The 18,719-nt window shown below is 44.8% G+C and overlaps 1 protein-coding gene across 1 annotated transcript; it reads left to right on the top strand.

Annotated features, from left to right (window-relative positions):
• The first annotated feature begins 476 nt into the window (after positions 1 to 476).
• Positions 477 to 6,069, top strand: MPZ (myelin protein zero). The gene is given in 6 exon segments (XM_017515106.2): positions 477 to 641; positions 3,378 to 3,544; positions 3,880 to 4,093; positions 4,333 to 4,468; positions 4,636 to 4,696; positions 4,827 to 6,069. Coding segments are annotated over 6 exon segments (939 nt in total). The 5' UTR covers positions 477 to 574; the 3' UTR covers positions 5,121 to 6,069.
• Positions 6,070 to 18,719: the final 12,650 nt, after the last annotated feature.

Genomic DNA, 18,719 nt, shown 5'->3' with positions numbered 1-18,719 from the left:
CCTGTAGGGCTTGGTCATCTCAAGAAGTCCATAATGTGGCCCACATTAGTGGAGATAACAAGGGATATCCTATTTTCAGAGTTCTCTGGGGGATACCCACCTCTATACCCACCTCTAGTTCCTAGGGCTCTGAAGCAGCCCCTCAGGCAAGGAGGCTAAGGAGGAATACCTTTATATGGCCTTTAAATTGAGGTTCCCTATCTGTCCCTCAGAGAAGTCTGTCTGTGTCCCTGTTTTTGTCCCTCTCCCTCACCAGCCAGCCCCCCCACAACATTCCAGCCTGGGACAGGGAGAGGCCAGTAGACACAAAGCCCTCTGTGTATGGGGTGGTATGTGTCCCCCCACCCCTCCACCCAGACTATACAATGCCCCTTCTGCTCCCTGCACTCTGTCCCCCTCCCCACCACCTCTCAACTGCACATGCCAGGCTGCAATTGGTTACTGGCTGAGGACAGCCTCCTCATGCTGGGGCCCCAGGGGATTTTAAGCGGGTTCCAGGAACCCCCCGCTCAGTTCCTGGTTCCCCACTTTCTCAACCCCACAGACGCTCCAGGCCCCTGCCCCTGCCCCAGCTATGGCTCCTGGGGCTCCCTCATCCAGCCCCAGCCCTATCCTGGCTGTGCTGCTCTTCTCTTCTTTGGGTAAGTGGAGCCACCCTAGTCTGGGAGCCTCGGGACTCAGGTGTGGGGACTCAGCAGACCCCACTGCCTTCGCTGCACTCCCCACTGCAACCAAAGAAAGAGCAAGCGGGAGCAGGAGGTGACATTATATTCAGAGAGAAAAAAATACGTGGTCAGGTGAGGTGGCTTACACCTGCAATCCTAGCACTTTGGGAGTCCAAGGGGGGAGAATTATTTGAGCACAGTAGTTCAAGACCAGCCTGGACAACATAGTGAGACTCCATCCATAAAATAAAAACTAATTAGATATAAAGTTTTATATAGAGTTATATATGAAAAACAAGAAAAAATATGCATTTAGAGGGAGGCAATAGAGGTATTCTCTGAAAAGAAAGGGTAAAAGAGATTGTAGCAAGGGTAAAAGAAAGTGGGCGTGGCTGGACCCAGGTTGGAAACCAGTAGCATGCCCCCAGAGCCATGCTAAGAGCCCAGTGGGAAGCAGTGTTAGATCTCGTAAAGGAACAGACTCGAACACCTGGGTTTGGTTCCCATTCATCTTCTGGTAGTGCAGGAAGTGCCTAACCTTAGTTTTCCAGAAGGAAGAAGAGAGTGTGACCTAAATAGGGAGCCCAGGTTCGTGGTCTCAGCTCCTCAGGTGTTTTGTCTCTTGTGGCTCCTCACCTGTTGTGTGGGTGAAGGGAGGGAGGTTCTATGAGATTCTGCGATCTTGTCCCTCTAAAGCTGTCTTCCTTCATAAGTGAACAAGCCCTTTCCTTGCCCCCTGGCAGATGTTGGGTGAGCAAGAGGTCAAAGCGGTATTATTGGAATGGCTCCTTTCCTTCTCTGAACTGCCCTGAATCCTAGTGCAACAAGTGAGCCTTAGGCAAGTGGTGGGAGGGAGGAGGGCAGCAAGGGAAAGGGGGCTGGCCAGAATGCCCAGGGTTCTCTACTGTCAGCTGCTTGAGCCCTAGACTCTTCTGGGTTATACTGGGCTACATGGAGGTACCCTAAGAAAACAGTAAACATAGAGAGTTGGAGACGGGCACAGTGAGAGAAGTAGAAGGAAGGAATCTTGTTGTGTAAGGGAGAGGGAGAGTTCTATCTCAACACTTGTTCCACTCACAGAACCATTTAGCAGAGCCGAGAAGGGCAATGGTTGATATTTTAACAGGAGGAGTAGAAGTTAGAGCCAATGAATAACCTCTCTTGTTACACAAGGGGGATTCCCAAGAAGGTTCTCAGGTGGAAGTTCCAGGAGGTAAGTAAATAGTATTGCATGCTGAGGTGAGAGATTCAGGACAGTGGGGGTGGGAGTAGGGGTGGCATGAGCCCCCCAACCTTCGTCCAACAATGGGACTTTGTTTGATTTCCACCTCCCCCTCCTGTAGAACAAAAAGGTCTACAGTTGCCCATCCCTGGGGCCAGCCCACACACATAGTCTCCCTGGAATGAACTTCCTTGTGTGGGTAAGTCTTGGGGGTGGCACTGGGCCAGAATGGCCAAGAGGGTGAGGACGGTTGAACTATAGAGGGCTCACATGTAGAGTCATCTGAGCTCTAGGCTTGGGGTCTTGCTCTGCACCTAGCTAAGAGGGGTATGAGGTCCTTCCCTTCCTGACTCCCCAGCCAAGAGCAAGCTGTGTGGCAACCAGAGATTTAGCAAGGAGGACAGTTGTGCCAGGGAAGAAGACTTACATTCTCTAGTTATCTTCATTTTTTTTTCTGCAAGAAATTTGAGTTTGCTGCATTGTGAAATACAATGCAGCTGTTAAAATAAGATTGATATCTATGAATCTACAGGGAAAGCTCCTCCAGATATATATATTCTTATGCAAAAAAGAAAACACTAGAATACAATGCAATATGTATGTAAAAAAAAACGATGTGTTGTAAGTACATGTATATCTTGAGTTTATTGAGTTTGTACGGAGTTTGACTCATATTAAATGAATAACTGGTTACATCTTGGAAGAGACTAGAGGAAAGGAATTTGTTGGGCTGAGTGTCCAAGGAGACTTTTGTTTTATTTCTATTGCTTGAACAGTTTATAAGAAGAACACAATATGTATTACCTGTATAATTTATAATAAATTTTAAAAATTTAAAACACTACATCTAAAGGATAGCTTAAGAGTTAGATGCTGATCCAAAGGGAACGTAAGACTTAAAAGACGGAACCCGGGCCCAGCACTTTGGGAGGCCGAGGCGGGTGGATCACAAGGTCAAGAGATTGAGACTATCCTGGTCAACATGGTGAAACCCCGTCTCTACTAAAAATACAAAACATTAGCTGGGCATGGTGGCGCGTGCCTGTAGTCCCAGCTACTCAGGAGGCTGAGGCAGGAGAATTGCCTGAACCCAGGAGGCGGAGGTTGTGGTGAGCCAAGATCGCGCCATTGCACTCTAGCCTGGGTAACAAGAGCGAAACTCCGTCTCAAAAAAAAAAAAAAAAAAAAAAAAAACAAAACCCCCTCACAAAAAAAAAAAAAAAAAAAAAAAAAGACGGAACCCAATCTCTGGAAGTCCGCAGGAGAATTCTGTTAGTGCTGATTTCATCTCCTGTACAGACATGCTGATGAGCTTGACAGACAGCATTTATGCTCATCTGTTCAGTTAGTCCCAAGAGACTTGGGGCTCAGAATTTGTTGTTTCTTTTCCAAATTGGCCTCTGACCTGTGACTCAGCCTTTGATTTTCTACTGATCTCGCTTCCTCACTGGGCCCATATGTGCATCTGATTCCCCGATTTGTGTTTGCAGTGCTGTCCCCGGCCGAGGCCATCGTGGTTTACACCGACAGGGAGGTCCATGGTGCTGTGGGCTCCCGGGTGACCCTGCACTGCTCCTTTTGGTCCAGTGAGTGGGTCTCAGATGACATCTCCTTCACTTGGCGCTACCAGCCCGAAGGGGGAAGAGATGCTATTTCGGTGAGTGCCTGCAGGAATCTTGGGGTTGGAGAAGAGAAAGTGCTTCAAAGAACAACAAAAAAGAGAACTTGGGCTAAAGAGAGGGAAATCCTTTATGAATCATAACCCCACCTTTGATAAGGCAAATGGCAATCTTTATCACCCTGACTATGTCCAGCCTACATTGTCCTCCCTTCCCCAGCACTACCTTTTCCAGCGCAAGATCCCTTACCCTGATGCTGGAGCTAAGCGTTTTTGTTTTTTTTTTTTTCTTTCTATAACAAATTATGAAGCTAAGTTTTGACAGCTGTGTTCTCATTAGGATCCTCTCACATGCTTCCCCTCATTCCTCATAGATCTTCCACTATGCCAAGGGACAACCCTACATCGACGAAGTGGGGACCTTCAAAGAGCGCATCCAGTGGGTAGGGGACCCTCGCTGGAAGGATGGCTCCATTGTCATACACAACCTAGACTACAGCGACAATGGCACTTTCACTTGTGACGTCAAAAACCCTCCAGACATAGTGGGCAAGACCTCTCAGGTCACGCTGTATGTCTTTGAAAAAGGTGTGAGAGGGGATGGGGACAAGGATCTGGGAGGCAGTTTGGGAGGGGATCAGGGAGGACTGACAGGCTGGGGCAAGAGGCAAAAAGCCCGGCCTAAGGACCTTCAGGCTCTGGGAGGGTGGGCAGAAGGCAGTTTTGACTGGGAGTCCAGCATCCTCAATGCAGGGCACAGACGCGGACTAGGAACCACAGATACAGGGCCCTGCTCATTCTCCCACTTCTTTTCCCACCCCTCCTAGTGCCAACTAGGTACGGGGTGATTCTGGGAGCTGTGATCGGGGGTGTCCTCGGGGTGGTGCTGTTGCTGCTGCTGCTTTTCTACCTGATTCGGTACTGCTGGCTACGCCGGCAAGCGGCCCTGCAGAGGAGGCTCAGGTAAGTGGGGGAGCCTGGCTCCCCTCCCCCCTCCCTACTGTCTCCCTGTCCCCCACCTGGGCGGAGACTACTCCAGTGGGTGTAAGGGCCAAGGTAAAGAAGAAGCTGTGTCCGCGAAGCAAGGGGTTCCGGCGAGGCCAAACGCACAGCCCCCTCTCTTCCTGCAGTGCCATGGAGAAGGGGAAATTGCACAAGCCTGGAAAGGACACGTCGAAGCGCGGGCGGCAGGTTAGCTGGACTTGGGGCCTGTGCAAAATGGGAAGGAGAACCCTGGGAGCCGCCGGGCAGCAGTGAGTGGTGGGATGGGAACGGTCAAGCCCCAGTCGCGCGGTGACTGATGTGTGCGCCTCTCTCCCAGACGCCAGTGCTGTATGCCATGCTGGATCACAGCAGAAGCACCAAAGCTGCCAGTGAGAAGAAACCCAAGGGGCTGGGGGAGTCTCGCAAGGATAAGAAATAGCGGTTAGCGGGCCGGGCGGGGGGTCGGGGGTTAGGGGTGGAGTCCGCCAAAGGCCCAAAGGTGGTGGTCATCGAGATGGAGCTACGAAAGGATGAGCAGAGCTCGGAGCTCCGGCCTGCTGTCAAGTCCCCCAGCAGAACCAGCCTCAAAAACGCCCTCAAGAACATGATGGGCCTGGACTCGGACAAGTGATGGCCGCCCCCCACCCTAGGCCCTGCCACAGCAGGGGGACCTAGGCTCCTCTTAGCCCCGTCTAGGTGCTTCCCTTACTTGCTCCCCCGCCCTGCCCTGCCCGCCCCCCCCCTTTGAGATGTAAGTTTCATTCCAGAATTCATTCCCTAGGCAATTGTATTTTCCCCCACCTTCACCCCTGGCTTTCTGGAAGCCCAGGAGCTAATCCTACCCCTCACCTGCCCCAAGGACTGTGTGTTTAGTGCCTGTCCGCCTGGGCACTGAGAAGAAAGGGACCTTGATACCTTCTGCCTCACGTCCAGGCCACCTGGCATTCCCATCCCCTGCATTCCCCAGCCTATCCCCCAGCTCTTTCCTCTCCCATCCCCTCCCTCCCCTCTACCAGGTGGCCCAGCTCCATACTCTGTCCCCCCCAGCTAACGCCCAAAGCACCCAGATCAGACTGTCCTTCAGGGTTTATTTAGGTTATTATTTTTTATTTTTTAATCCATTCTTTGTTTATCTGTGCCCATCCTCTGCCCTTACACTCATGACTGAGGACCAATGACGTCATGTGGCTTTTGCAATTCTTCACCCCCCTCCCCCTTAAGTCCTTAACGAAGAGCCAGCCCAAGCTGAGGGGCCCCTGATCCTCACACTTCGGTATAGAGTTGGTGCCCCCCTACCACCACCACTTTGGAGCTCTGTTCTGGGACTCCAGGTCTTGAAAGAGAGGGAGAGAGAATGGATCCTCATAGGTCAGGGAGTGGAGGAGGGGCAAATGAGCCTTAAGAAATGGTTTTTAAACAACCAAACAGAAAGCAGGAAAAACAAATGGGAAATGGGGGGGAGGGGGGAAGAGGCTGCACTCCAGCCACAGGGGATTCTTAGGATTTTTCTACATTCTGTATATTTCTTCTCAAACCTCCAAATGTCCTTAAATGTTTAATAAACACTGACATTTCCAGAAGCTACTGCCTGGTCAAAAATTTCCTAGTTCTCCTGGGAATAATTCCTGCCCCCCACCCATCCCCAGCCTTCCATACTTGGATTCTGTTGTTGAGTGTATTTTTTGGGGTTGGGCTTATATAGTCTACTAGAAGGAACTCTGAAATAGGCTCACAAGACACATTCATACATTCAACAAATATGCAGTGAGATTATACTATGTTGTCAACTCTGTCAGTCTCTGCTTTCACATGAGTTAAGACACAGAATTCCTCTTCACCAAGATCTGAATCTTAAAACATCCCAGCCACTCACTAGCTGTGTGATCCCCAGGACAGTTGTGTGACTTTGGTAAGCTTATTTATGTACTTGTAAACAACTTAAATGATACCTGCCCTGCTTAATTCCTAGGGACTTTTTAAAAATCAAATGAGATTCTGTGTATGAAAAACTTTGTAAGCTATAAGTTGATACACAACTAAAATATTAAGGAGTTTAATATCTGTTTCTAGTCCTTGCCTAAGGGAGCACACTTTACAAATTAGCACAAATCCCATTCACCTCTCTAAACAGACACTACTTTGTTTTGTTCATATACGGTTTTACCTCTGTTTACCTATTAATAGGTACACTATTTAATAACTCATTAGTTTGTTGGTATGTCAATTTAGGTACACCATTAATAACCTGGTATCCTGAACTGATCGTGGAAAAATATATATTTATCATTTTCACCTGGGGATTACTGATGGCAAAAAACAAACAAACAAACAAAAAACAATGCTCACAGGTCATTTCTTCCCCTTGTTATGAGGCTAAAGATATGATTAACACCAGCTTTACCAAAACCCAGAGTGCTTCCATTTGTTTGAGGGGTGTCTTCCACATCTTTAAAAAAAAATTAATCTGACTTCATTTAAATATAAAAGCTAATGGATTATATATAGCTTTCCGTCTGGGCGAAGATGGGAGAGGAAACTTAGTCACAACTCAGTAATAACGTTGGGAATATCGTAAGATCAAGATTCCTTATTGGTTGGGCTCAGTGGCTTATGTCTATAATCCCAGCATTTTGGGAGGCTGAGGCAGGTGGATCAGCTGAGGACAGGAGTTCAAGACCATCCTGGCCAACATAATGAAACCCCGTCTCCACTAAAAATACAAAAATTAGTCAGGCATGATGGCGGTTGTCTGTAATCCCAGCTACTCAGGAGGCTGATGCAGGAGAATCACGCTATTGAGATCGCGCTATTGCATTCCAGACTGGGCAACAAGAGCAAGACTCCGTCTCAAAAAAAATAAAAAAAATATTGCTTATTAGTTAAGATGCTAAACTGTCCATTATTCATTAGATAGTCGCAGCTGGGTTCTCTGCTTAAACTTCCCAGGCTGTCTCTGCTTAAACTTCCCAGACTGTTAAGAGAGTCACATGAGATAGGGTGTGTGGCTCCCACCTGTAATACCAGCACTTTGGGAGGCCAAGGTGGGCAGATAGTGGAGTTCAAGACCAGCCTGATCAACACAGCTAAACACCGCCTCTACTGAAAATACAAAAATTAGCTGGGCATGGTGGTACTCACCTGTAATCTCGGCTACTCAGGAGGCTGGTGCACAAGAATTGCCTGAACCTGGGAGGCAGAGGTTGCGGTGAACCAAGATCGTGCCATTGCACTCCAGCCTGGGCAACACAGGGAGACTGTATCATTTTAAAATAAGAGAGAGAAAGTCAAATGAAACATTATGCTACTTATGAGATACAGCATAGCTCAAAGCTTCTCATTTAATTACACTTTTGTTCTAAAATTTATCAGCCTCCTGCGTTTTGCTAGCTCAGTTTACCCAATTATTTTAATATTTCTTATTCCATCAGGAATCCTGGTATCTTGGGACAACATTTTGCAACCTTTGCATTAAGCATTTTCACAAGCATTGCCACACTTAACGTGGATTTTTCTAGAACTGTGCCCATTTTCCACAATCCCCAACAAAGTAAGCCACAAACCCCTTTCTTTCCTCTGCAGTAAACCATTAATTAAAATCCAGAATAATGATTCAGGTAAAGGGAAATGACATTGTTATATGGGAAACTTTGAATCCTATCTAATTATTACTTTGAAATAAATTGTTCATAATCCTCAGTGCATTGTTAATAATAGCAATAATTTTGACCAGGCATGTGAGCACTTTGAGAATAATTTAAAGCCTTTTTCAGTGTTGACCATGAAAAAAAGAAACCACCAAGATTATAACCCAATTTATGAATACACATACAAAACATCTAAATAAAATATTTGCAAAAGAGAATTCCACAGTGAGTTAATAAAATAATAAATTATGACCATGAAGAATTTATTCTGGGAATGAAAGAATAGTTCAGTATCAGGAAACCTATTAACAGAATGTATTATATTAACAGGGGAAAAAAACATAATTCTATCAAGAGGAGATGTGAAAACAAAGCACTGTTTTTTAGTAGCTATTCTACAAAACAGTCTAAGAATCCTTAGATATAGACACTAGGTTTTTGTGAAAAAAGAAAAATACATTCTAGGTAAAATAAAAATAGAAATAACCATAACGAAGACTATTTTTCAAAAATCATTTAAAAAGCGTATTAGGCCAGGCATGGTGTCTCAAGCCTGTAATCCCAGCACTTTGGGAGGGGGAGGCGGGTGGATCACGAGGTCAAGAGATTGAGACCAACCTGGTCAACATGGTGAAACCCTGTCTCTACTAAAAATACAAAAATTAGCTGGGCATGGTGGCTTGCACCTATAGTCCCAGCTACTCGGGAGGCTGAGGCAAGAGAATTGCTTGAACTCAGGAGTCGGATGTTGCAGTGAGCCGAGATTGTGCCACTGCACTTCAGCCTGGCACCTGGTGACAGAGTGAGATTCTGTCTCAAAAAAAAAAAAAGCATATCAATTATGAAGTATTGCAGCCATTGTTATTAAATTAGAAAACAAGACAGTACATATATTATCACTAATAACATTCAATATTGTTTTTGAAGAATTTAGCTAGTATAATAAACCAAGAACAAGGAACAACCTGTATACATAGATGAGAAACTTACCTTTATTTGCATCTAATATAATTGCGTTTCTAGGAAATCTATAAGATGAAACTAGACAAGTATTGAACTAAGAAGTCAATCTGGTAGTGTGATTATAAAGTCAATTTATTTCAGTCTATAACTAGAAATCTAGCTAGAAATGGAAATAAGAGGGAAGCCCACTGATGACAGTAAAAAGAACAAAAACAAAAATTAACAAGAAAGGTACATAACCTATATTAAAAAAAAGATTTATTAAATAACAATATGTGAAAATTGTCAGAATCCAAATAAAGACACTCGTGTTAAAAAAGGAAAGACAAGACCAGGTGCAGTGGCTCACTCCTCTAATCCCAGCACTTTGGGAGCTGAAGTGGGTGGATCACTTGAGGTCAGGAGTTCAAGACCAGCCTGGCCAACATGGTGAAACCCTATCTCTACTAAAAATACAAAAAATTAGCCAGGCATGGTGGCACTTGCCTATCATCCCAGCTATTCGAGAGGCTGAGGCAGGAGAATCAGATCCTGGAAGACAGAGTCTTCAGTCAGCCGAGATCAAGCCACTGCAGTCCAACCTGGGCGACAGAGCAAGGCTCCGTCTTAAAAAAACAACAACAACAACAAAAAACCTGACAAACAGAGCCAGGGAGGGCTATGAAGAAACAGGTTCTCATGCATAAATACCTGATAACAAAAGCTATCGCAAAAGAATGCAAAACGGAGACTCAAAGGAAGGAGGGGTGAGGAATCAAAAACTACAAATTGGGGTTCAGTATATACTGCTCAGGTGATGGGTGCACCAAAATCTCACAAATCACCACTAAATAGCTTACTCATGTAACCAAATACCACCTGTTCCCCAAGAACCTATGGAAATCATTTTTTTTTTTTTTTTTGAGACAGAATTTTGCTCTTATTGCTCAGGCTGCAGTGTAATGGTGCAATCTCAACTCATGGCAACCTCTGCCTCCCAGGTTCAAGCTATTCTCCTGCCTCAGCCTCCTGAGTATCTGAAATTACAGGGGCCCCCCATGCCTAGCTAATTTTTGTATTTTTGGAGACGGGGTTTCGCCATGTTGGCCAGGCTAGTCTTGAACTCTTGGCCTCAGGTGATACAGCCACCTCAGTCTCCCAAAGTGCTAGGACTACAGGTGTGAGCCACCACACCCGACTGGAAATTAAAAAAATTTTTTTTAATTCTATGAGAAATAAACATTAGTTCAAAATTTTTGAAATATTTTCTTCCCCTTCATTAAATTATTAAATAAAATAACTCTATTTAGATTAGGCTGTAATCAAATGAATTTTTGATCTCCTTGCAAATGAACTTTGCCCACTGTTTTGCAGCCATATTTTTTCTTTATCTTTGCATGTTCTCACTTACAAGTGAGAGTCAAGCACCGGGTACAAATGGACGTAACAATGGGAACAATAGACACTGGGCCTATCTGAGGGGAAAGAGAGTGGAGGGAAGGGCTGAAAAACTACTTACTGGGTACTGTGCTCACTACCTGGTGATGGCATCATTTGTACCCCAAACCTCAGCATCACACAGTATACCAATGTAGCAAACCTGTCCATGTACCCCCGAATCTAAAATAAAAGTTGAAATTAAACAAACAAACAAAAAGAATGCAAAAACTGAAAACTTGCACAAAGGCCGTCAGAACCTTACACAAAAAATACATCTACAAGGACATCTACCCAGCAACTGTCTGTGAAACCTCTAACTGGCATTGCCTTTATTGATTCTTGTAGCAAAGGATAATTATTAATATCTCAAAACAATTATGTAAGCCTCCTCATTTTGCCTTTAAAAATCTTGGTCAGTCAGTCACATTGGCTCACACCTGTAATCCCAGCACTTTGGGAGGCCAAGGCTTGTGTCTAGGAGTTCGAGACCAGCCTGCGCAACATGGTGAAACTACCATCTCTACAAAAATTAGCCAGGTTTGGGTGAGCACCTGTAGTCTCAGCTACTCGGGAGGGTCACTTGAGCCCAGGAGGTGGAGGCTGCAGTGAGCTGAAATCACACCACGGCACTTCAGCCTGGGTGACAAAGCAAGACCCTGTCTAAAAAAAAAAAAAAAAAAGGCATTTCGATTTAATGGTAAATAAATGGATTATTTAATAAATATATTGGCATTGGCACAATAGACTTATATGTCTCGAAGAAAACAAAATACATTTTTCTCTCACATCCTATACAAAAATAAAATAAAATTGTAAAAAAGACAAATATTAGAAGGAAATAAAAATATTTGTTTAATCTCCAAATGAGGAAGACCTTTAAGCAAGACAGGAAATCCAGAAATCATAAAAGAAAGTAATAAAAAGTTCAACCTCTTTTTTTTTTGAGATGGAGTGTCGCTCTGTCACCCAGGCTGGAGGGCAGTGGCATGATCTTGGCTCACTGCAAACTCTGCCTCCCAGGTTCAAGTGATTCTCCTGCCTCAGCCTCCCAAGTTGCTGGGATTACAGGCGTCCACCATCATGCCTGGCTAATTTTTATATTTTTAGTACAGATGGGGTTTTGTCATGTTGGCCAGGCTGGTCTCAAACTCCTGACCTCAAGTGATCCTCCTGCCTCGGCCTCCCAAAGTGCTGGGATTACAGACATGAACTACAGTGCCCAACCTAGTTTAACCTCTTTAATGGCAAAATACATTATAAACAAAGGCAAAAGAAAACTGGTGATGATGGATAAAATACAAGACACATGAAATGTTCTTTCTACACATTTCTTTTTCATTTTAGGCGGAGTCTTACTCTGTAGCCAAGATGGAGTGCAATGGCGCCATCTCAGCTCACTGCAACCTCTGCCTCCCGGGTTCAAGTGATTCTCCTACCTCAGCCTCCCAAGAAGCTGGGACTACACGCATACGCCACCATGCCCAGCTAATTTTGTGTGTATTTTTAGTAGCAACAGGGTTTCACATGTTGGCCAAAATGATCTCGATCTCTTGACCTCGTGATCTGCTCACCTCAGCCTCCCAAAGTGCTGGGATTACAGGCGTGAGCCACCTTGCCCAGCCTCTACACATTTCTTAATATCTCCCAAATTCCTACCTCCAGATACTGCCCCATTTCTCTGCTTCCCTGCATAGCAAAACTCCTTGAACAAGTCTAGGATTACTATCTTTAATACCTCCCATTCTTTCTTCAACCCTCGTCAATCACACCACTATCCCCATCACTCCACTAAAACTGCTTGTTTCAAAGGGTGTTAATGATGCTTATTTTGCAGATTCAATCGTCACTTTTATCTTCCTCAACTTCTCAGCAGTATTCAACATTACCAGCCACTTCCTCTTTCTGTGAACACTTTATCTCTTGACTTCCCAGAAACATACTAACCTGATTTTCTCCTAACTGTTTGAGAAATGTATAACTTTTTTTTTTTTTTTTTTTTTTTGAGACAGAGTCTCGCTCTGTCGCCCAGGCTGGAGTGCCGTGGCGTGATCTCAGCTCACTGCAACCTCCCCCTACAGGGTTCAAGTGATTCTCCTGCCTCAGCCTCCCGAGTAGCTGGGACTACAGGCATGCACCATCATACCTGATTAATTTTTGTATTTTTAGTAGAGATGGGGTTTTATCATGTTGGCAAAGCTGGCCTCAAGCTCCTGTGTTTGAGTGATCTGCTTGCCTTGGCCTCCCAAAGTGCTGGAATTACAGGCATGAACCACTGCGCCTGGCTGATAAATTAACTTTAAATCAGAGATTGCAACAACTTGGAAAACATCTTTTGTTTGTCCTATACAGTATGTTTGTTTATTCAAATAATGCTACAATTGGTTGTCACTGGGCAACCATCACCTTGAGATGAATATTGTTTTCCCTTTTAGATGGGATCTAATCCTCACTTCTCTCATTTCCTTACCTGCCTGACCACTATGAACATATGAGTTTGCTACCCTGCCTTAAAACATCTAAGAAATTGTTGGACAAATATTCATGTGTGGAAGTAAGGTTGGAGAAGGAAAGACATGGTCAGACTACACACACAGAGCTTTTCACAGTTCTTCAAATAGGCCACCAGTGGTTGTATCCATCTCTGACTACGTAATTCAGTCACAGTCCCATCAATTATTCTATCATGTAGACTATATTGCAAAGTGCACTTCCAGTAACTTGTCTAATAATACAAAAAGAAGACAGGAGGCCGGGCGCAGTGGCTCACGCCTGTAATCCAAGCACTTTGGAGGCCAAGGCAGGCAGATCACCTGAAGTCGGGAGTTCAAGACCAGCATGACCAACATGATGAAACCCCGTCTTTGAAAAAAAAAAGAGAGAGAGAGGAGAGATGAATAAATGACTAACATAAACACATATCTATAGTAAGTAAATAGAAAGTAAGCCAATTTCCTACAGTCTAGTCCTCGTTTCTTAATTGGGCCAAAAGCCATATTCCACTTCTTTCACTACGCATTCTGTATTTCCACACTCTCAGTCAGAACCTCAGATGTTCTTCACCTGTACAGGGACTCAAATTTCCATTTCTCACTCAAGGCCTGAGCTCTCAGCTGTCTTGCCTTTTGTTGCTTTTGTTGTTGCTACGATATTTGTCCATTAACCTTACTATTAAGCTGGGAAGTACTAAGTGGCACTCCCAGAGTATCCCCTGGGTTCTGGAAATAGCTTTTCCTGTCGCCACTGTGCAGCCAACTCAATTTCCCCTATGTAATCAGGATCAGTCACACTGACCAGTGGAATACAGTAGCCCTCCCTTATCTTTGGCGGATGCATTCCAAGATCTTCCTGGATGCCTGAAACCAGGAATGGTACTGAACCCCATATGTACTGTGTTTTCTCCTATACATATATACCTATGATAATTTTTTTTTTTTTTTTTTGAGATGGAGTCTCGCTCTGTCGCCCAGGCTGGAGTGCACTGGCACAATCTCAGCTCATTGCAACCTTTGCCTCCCTGATTCACGTGATTCTCCTGCCTCAGCCTCCCAAGTAGCTGGGATTATACGTGTGTGCCACCATGCCTGGCTAATTTTTGTATTTTTGGTAGAGACGGGTTTCACCATGTTTCCCAGGCTGATCTCAAACTCTTGACATCAAGTGGTCCACCCACCTTGGCCTCCCAAATTGCTGGGATTATAGGTGTGAGCCACCTCATCTGGCCCATGATAAAGTTTAATTTACCAGTTACGCACAGTAAGAGATGAACATCAATAACTACTAATAATAGAAAACAATTATAACAGATGCCAACATCACTACTCTTGCACTTTGGGGCTATTACTGAGTAAAATAAGTGTTACTTGAACACAAGCACTTGGAGAGCTGATTTGATAACTGAGGCAGCTACTAAATGACTAAAGAGGGGTAATGTATACAGCACGGATATGCTGGACAAAGGATAATTACATCCCTGGCAGCACGAGATTTCATCATGCTACTCAGAACGGTATGTTATTTAAAATTCATGAATTGTTTATTTCTGGGATTTTCCACTTAATATTTTCAGACCACAGTTGGCTGTGGGAAACCTTGAGAAGTGAAGCCATAAATATTAAGTGGGTATGGGGAACTATTATAATCGTTTGGTTTGGCTTTTTCATTCAGTGTCATATAAAGCCAAACAGCCAGGTGGCATTCTTGTCTTCCAAGTCAATGAAACCATTGCTGTGTTCACTGGTGAACACAATCTTCCTTTGGAGACTAAGTCCTCCAAACTTCTTTTGTTTCCCAGCTCAGAGTTGCTGGGAAACAAAAACTCTATGAGTGGGTTATTAGTGTAACAGTGGAGGAGCCATTCCTGCTTCTACTTGCTGACTCCTGAACCCATATATTCTGACTTTGGGGAAAACACCACCATATCAAGGGCCTCTCATTCAAGGCACATACTGCACCTTGTAAGATGGATCCCCAGTCTTTCAGGGTATTTTCACCCAAGTGTTGCTTTGAGTCTTTAGTAAGTAAGTCCATGGTTCAAATAGGCATCTCCTTCCAGGTGATGAGAAATGTGGTAAGATCACTTAATTCCGTGAACATGAGCCCATTACTGTACTTCCTTTGCTGTGAAATAAGTTCCTCATTTAGACACAATGCTATGGGGAACGCCATGACTATGGATAAGGCATTTTGTGAGCCCACAAATGGTGGTCCTGGCAAAAGCATTGTGGGCAAGGAAAGCAAATCCATATTCAGAATGCATCTTTTGGCAGGGCGTGATGGCTCATGCCTATAATCCCAGCTACTTGGGAGGCTGAAGTGGGAGGATTGCTTCAGCCCAGAAGGCAGAGGTTGCAGTGAGCCGTGATTGTGTGACTGTGCCACTGCACTCCAGCCTCAGTGACAGAGCAAGACCCTATCTAAAAAAAAAAAAAAAAAAACCTCTGCCCCCTCCATGATGGAGAAAGGCCAGGGTAATTAGCCTACCATTAAGCATCAAGTGGGAAAGTGGTCCCCTCAGAGAATAGTGTCTATCGGACTCAGTGTTGGTTTCTGCTGTTGACATATTAGGCACTCAGCAGTAGCATTTAGATCAACCTTGGTAAGGGAAAGTTATGTTGTTGAGCTCATGCATAGCCTCCATGCCTGCCAAAATGGCCACTTAGACCAAGGGCTAATGGAGGAGCACTGAGGGTGCCAGGAAAAGAGGCCTTTGGTGGGTATTCACCTGGAACATTAATTTTTTTCACAGTGTGTATCCATTCTGTGTTCCATTCATGTATCTCTTCTTCATCTGTAATATAAACCGGTATATATGTAGATATATGTTTATTAAAAGAAATTGGCTCACATGATTTTGGAGGGTGAATTCTCAAGATCTGCAGAGAAGTCCCAAAACCTGTAGTCTGCAGGCCTGACTACCAGCAAGCTAATGGCATAAGTTCCAATTCAAGTCCAAAGGCAGGAGGACCAATGTCTCAGTTTAAATACCATCAAGCAGAGAGAATGAATTTTCTCTCATTCAGCCTTTTGTTCTATGTAAACCTTCAGTAGATTGGGTGAGGCTCACCCATAATGGGGAGAACAATCTGCTTCAGCCTACTGATTCTGATGTTAGTCTCATCCAGAAACACCCTCAGAATTATGTTTAACCAAATATCTGGGCAACTTGTGGTCCAGTCAAGTTGACGCTTAAAATTAACTATCACATACAACCATTTCCATTTAATGATAAATTGCTGTTTTGTGGCCAGGCACAGTGATTTATGCCTGTAATCCCAGCACTTTGGGAGGCAAAGGCATGTGGATGGATTGATCCCAGGAGTTTGAGACCAGCCTGGGCAACATGGCAAAACCCCATCTCTACAAAAAACACAAAAATTAGCCAGGTGAGGCGGTGCACACCTGTAGTCCCAGCTACACATGAGGCTGAACTTGGAGGATCAATTGAGCCCAGGAGGCAGAGGTGGCAGTGAGCTGAGACCTCACCACTGTGCTTTAGCCTGGGCAACAGAGTGAGACCCTGTTTCAGAAAAAACATGCTGCTGTGTACACCCAATATTATGGTTAGGCGAGTTAAACAATATCCAGTTCATGAAGAGAAGCTAAGGCCCCACAGTTACCCAATGTCTTCTAATCTTCTTTTCCTGCTTAGTTCATTTAAGGGAGCTGAGTGTGCCACCGGTCTACAAGTCAGGGTCATATATACGCATATATATATATATATATATACATATATATGTATATATACGTATACTTTTTTTTTTTTTTTGAGACAGAGTCTCACTCTGTAACCCAGGCTGGAGTGCAGTGGTGCAATCTCAACTCACTTCAACCTCCGCCTCCCAGGTTCAAGCAATTCTCCTGCCTCAGCCTCCCGAGTAGCTGGGATTACAGGCACCCACTGCCACACCCAGCTAATTTTTGTATTTTTAGTAGAGACGGAGTTTCACCATGTTGGCCAGGCTGGTCTTGAACTCCTGACCTCAGGCGATCCACTCACCTTGGCATCTTAGAGTGTTGGGATTACACACATGAACCACTGCTCCAGGCCTCCAATGGGACTTTTAAAGTCAAGTGAGATGGGGACAATTACTTTTTGTGCAGCATTGTCCTGGTCCTTGCAGTATTGTCTAGCATCCTTGCCTCCTAAATACTAGGAACCTTTACCACCATCAATACACACACACACACACACACACACACACACACACCCCGCTAAAAAACACCCCCACAGATTCCCAAAATATCCCCTAGAGGGCAGTGCACCCACTGTTTGAGAACTGATTTAGAAGCCTAAATGAGGCCTGGGGTCTTCTCATGAGTTAGAGGAGAGTTTATCTTAGCTTCAGGATATACACACCTACTCACTGTCATACACTAATGGGAGTCTGTTGACCTTCTTGGCCTTCCTTACTTCTAGGCCTGCATTTTGGCCCTACTTTGCAAGTTCTGAGCCCCATTTCTCTATCTGTTTCATTCAAACCACTTTTATTCCAGAGAGCGTAGTCACATGTTCCCTGGAGTACAAGGAGAAGCAACTAGATGAGGAGATCAAGGCACTGATATAATTCTGGAAGGAGTCTGCTAGGCCCGTCGGGTAGAGCCAGGATCTGGTTCTTCCCTGGAAGGATGAGGGACCAGAGAAGGTACACATCTTACCTGTCTAGGTTATGAGGGACTGAGTAGACATGCCTGAGCTCAGCTAAGGGAAGTTCTGCCCTATAAGCTAGGCTGGAAAACATTCTTGACAAGCAATCTACTGCCTTTCACTTATCTAGTCCCTTACCAGGGTAATACAGAGGGTCCAGATTCTGGAGCGAGACTGCCAGAGTTCTGGTTCAAGCTCTACCACTCACTTGTTTTGGGCAGCTTATTTAAAATCTCTGTGCCTCAGTTTCTTCACTTGTAAAATGGGATAGTATCTATGTCATCAAGCAGCAAGAACTAAATGAGTTAATATATATAAACGTGCTTAGAATGGGATCTGACACAGAACAACTTACAATCTTAGATATTGCTATTATCATCACCGTTCATGTCCTGTAGGTAGCATAAGGCTACGGAATCACCTCAAGTTGGGGGTGAACATTCCTGAAGACCCTAAGTCTGATGTAACCTGAGCCAACAAAGAGTTATGTGCAGGTAAGGATACTCTCAAGTGATCTAGTGGAGGTGGCTGGCTCCCCTTGCTTCATGCTGACTGGTGAGTAAGGAAAGCCTATGATGACAGTGACCATGGTGATCACGATCATGATGATGACTGAAGCATGATGCTGGGAGGAAGGGGCCAACAAGGGAATGAGGAGACTCCTCCTGCACCCTCGTGAACAGGCTGACTTTCTGCTTATCTGTGGACTGTGAATCTCTGCCTTTGTAGATCTGGAGTCAGAGCTGCCACCTAAACAACCAGAAAGAAAGGCACCATTTTACTCCAAAAGTAAACCTCCTGACCCCCACCCTCAATTTTCAGAGGCACAAGCAGCAGAGGTGCTACATCTGTAGATAAGATGGTGAGGGGAGACAGCAGCTCACTGGAGAGTGATTCCAGTGAGGGCTAGTTGTCAGGGACTGAGTATAGCAGGGACAAGGAAACTGCCAGGAGCCACTCCCACTGCAAACAGTTCCAAAAATAAGGAAAACTCGGCAAGGGCAAGAAGGTGGACAGAATGGCAAAGAGGTGGGCACAGAGGGTAGCTCCCAAAAAGGAC

Source organism: Cebus imitator, unplaced genomic scaffold (genome assembly GCF_001604975.1).
Source record: "Cebus imitator isolate Cc_AM_T3 unplaced genomic scaffold, Cebus_imitator-1.0 Scaffold541, whole genome shotgun sequence".
In the NCBI taxonomy this organism is placed as follows: Eukaryota; Metazoa; Chordata; class Mammalia; order Primates; family Cebidae; genus Cebus; species Cebus imitator.
The sequence above is the reverse complement of the archived record's forward strand: the minus strand, read 5'-3'. Positions and strand labels throughout refer to the sequence as shown.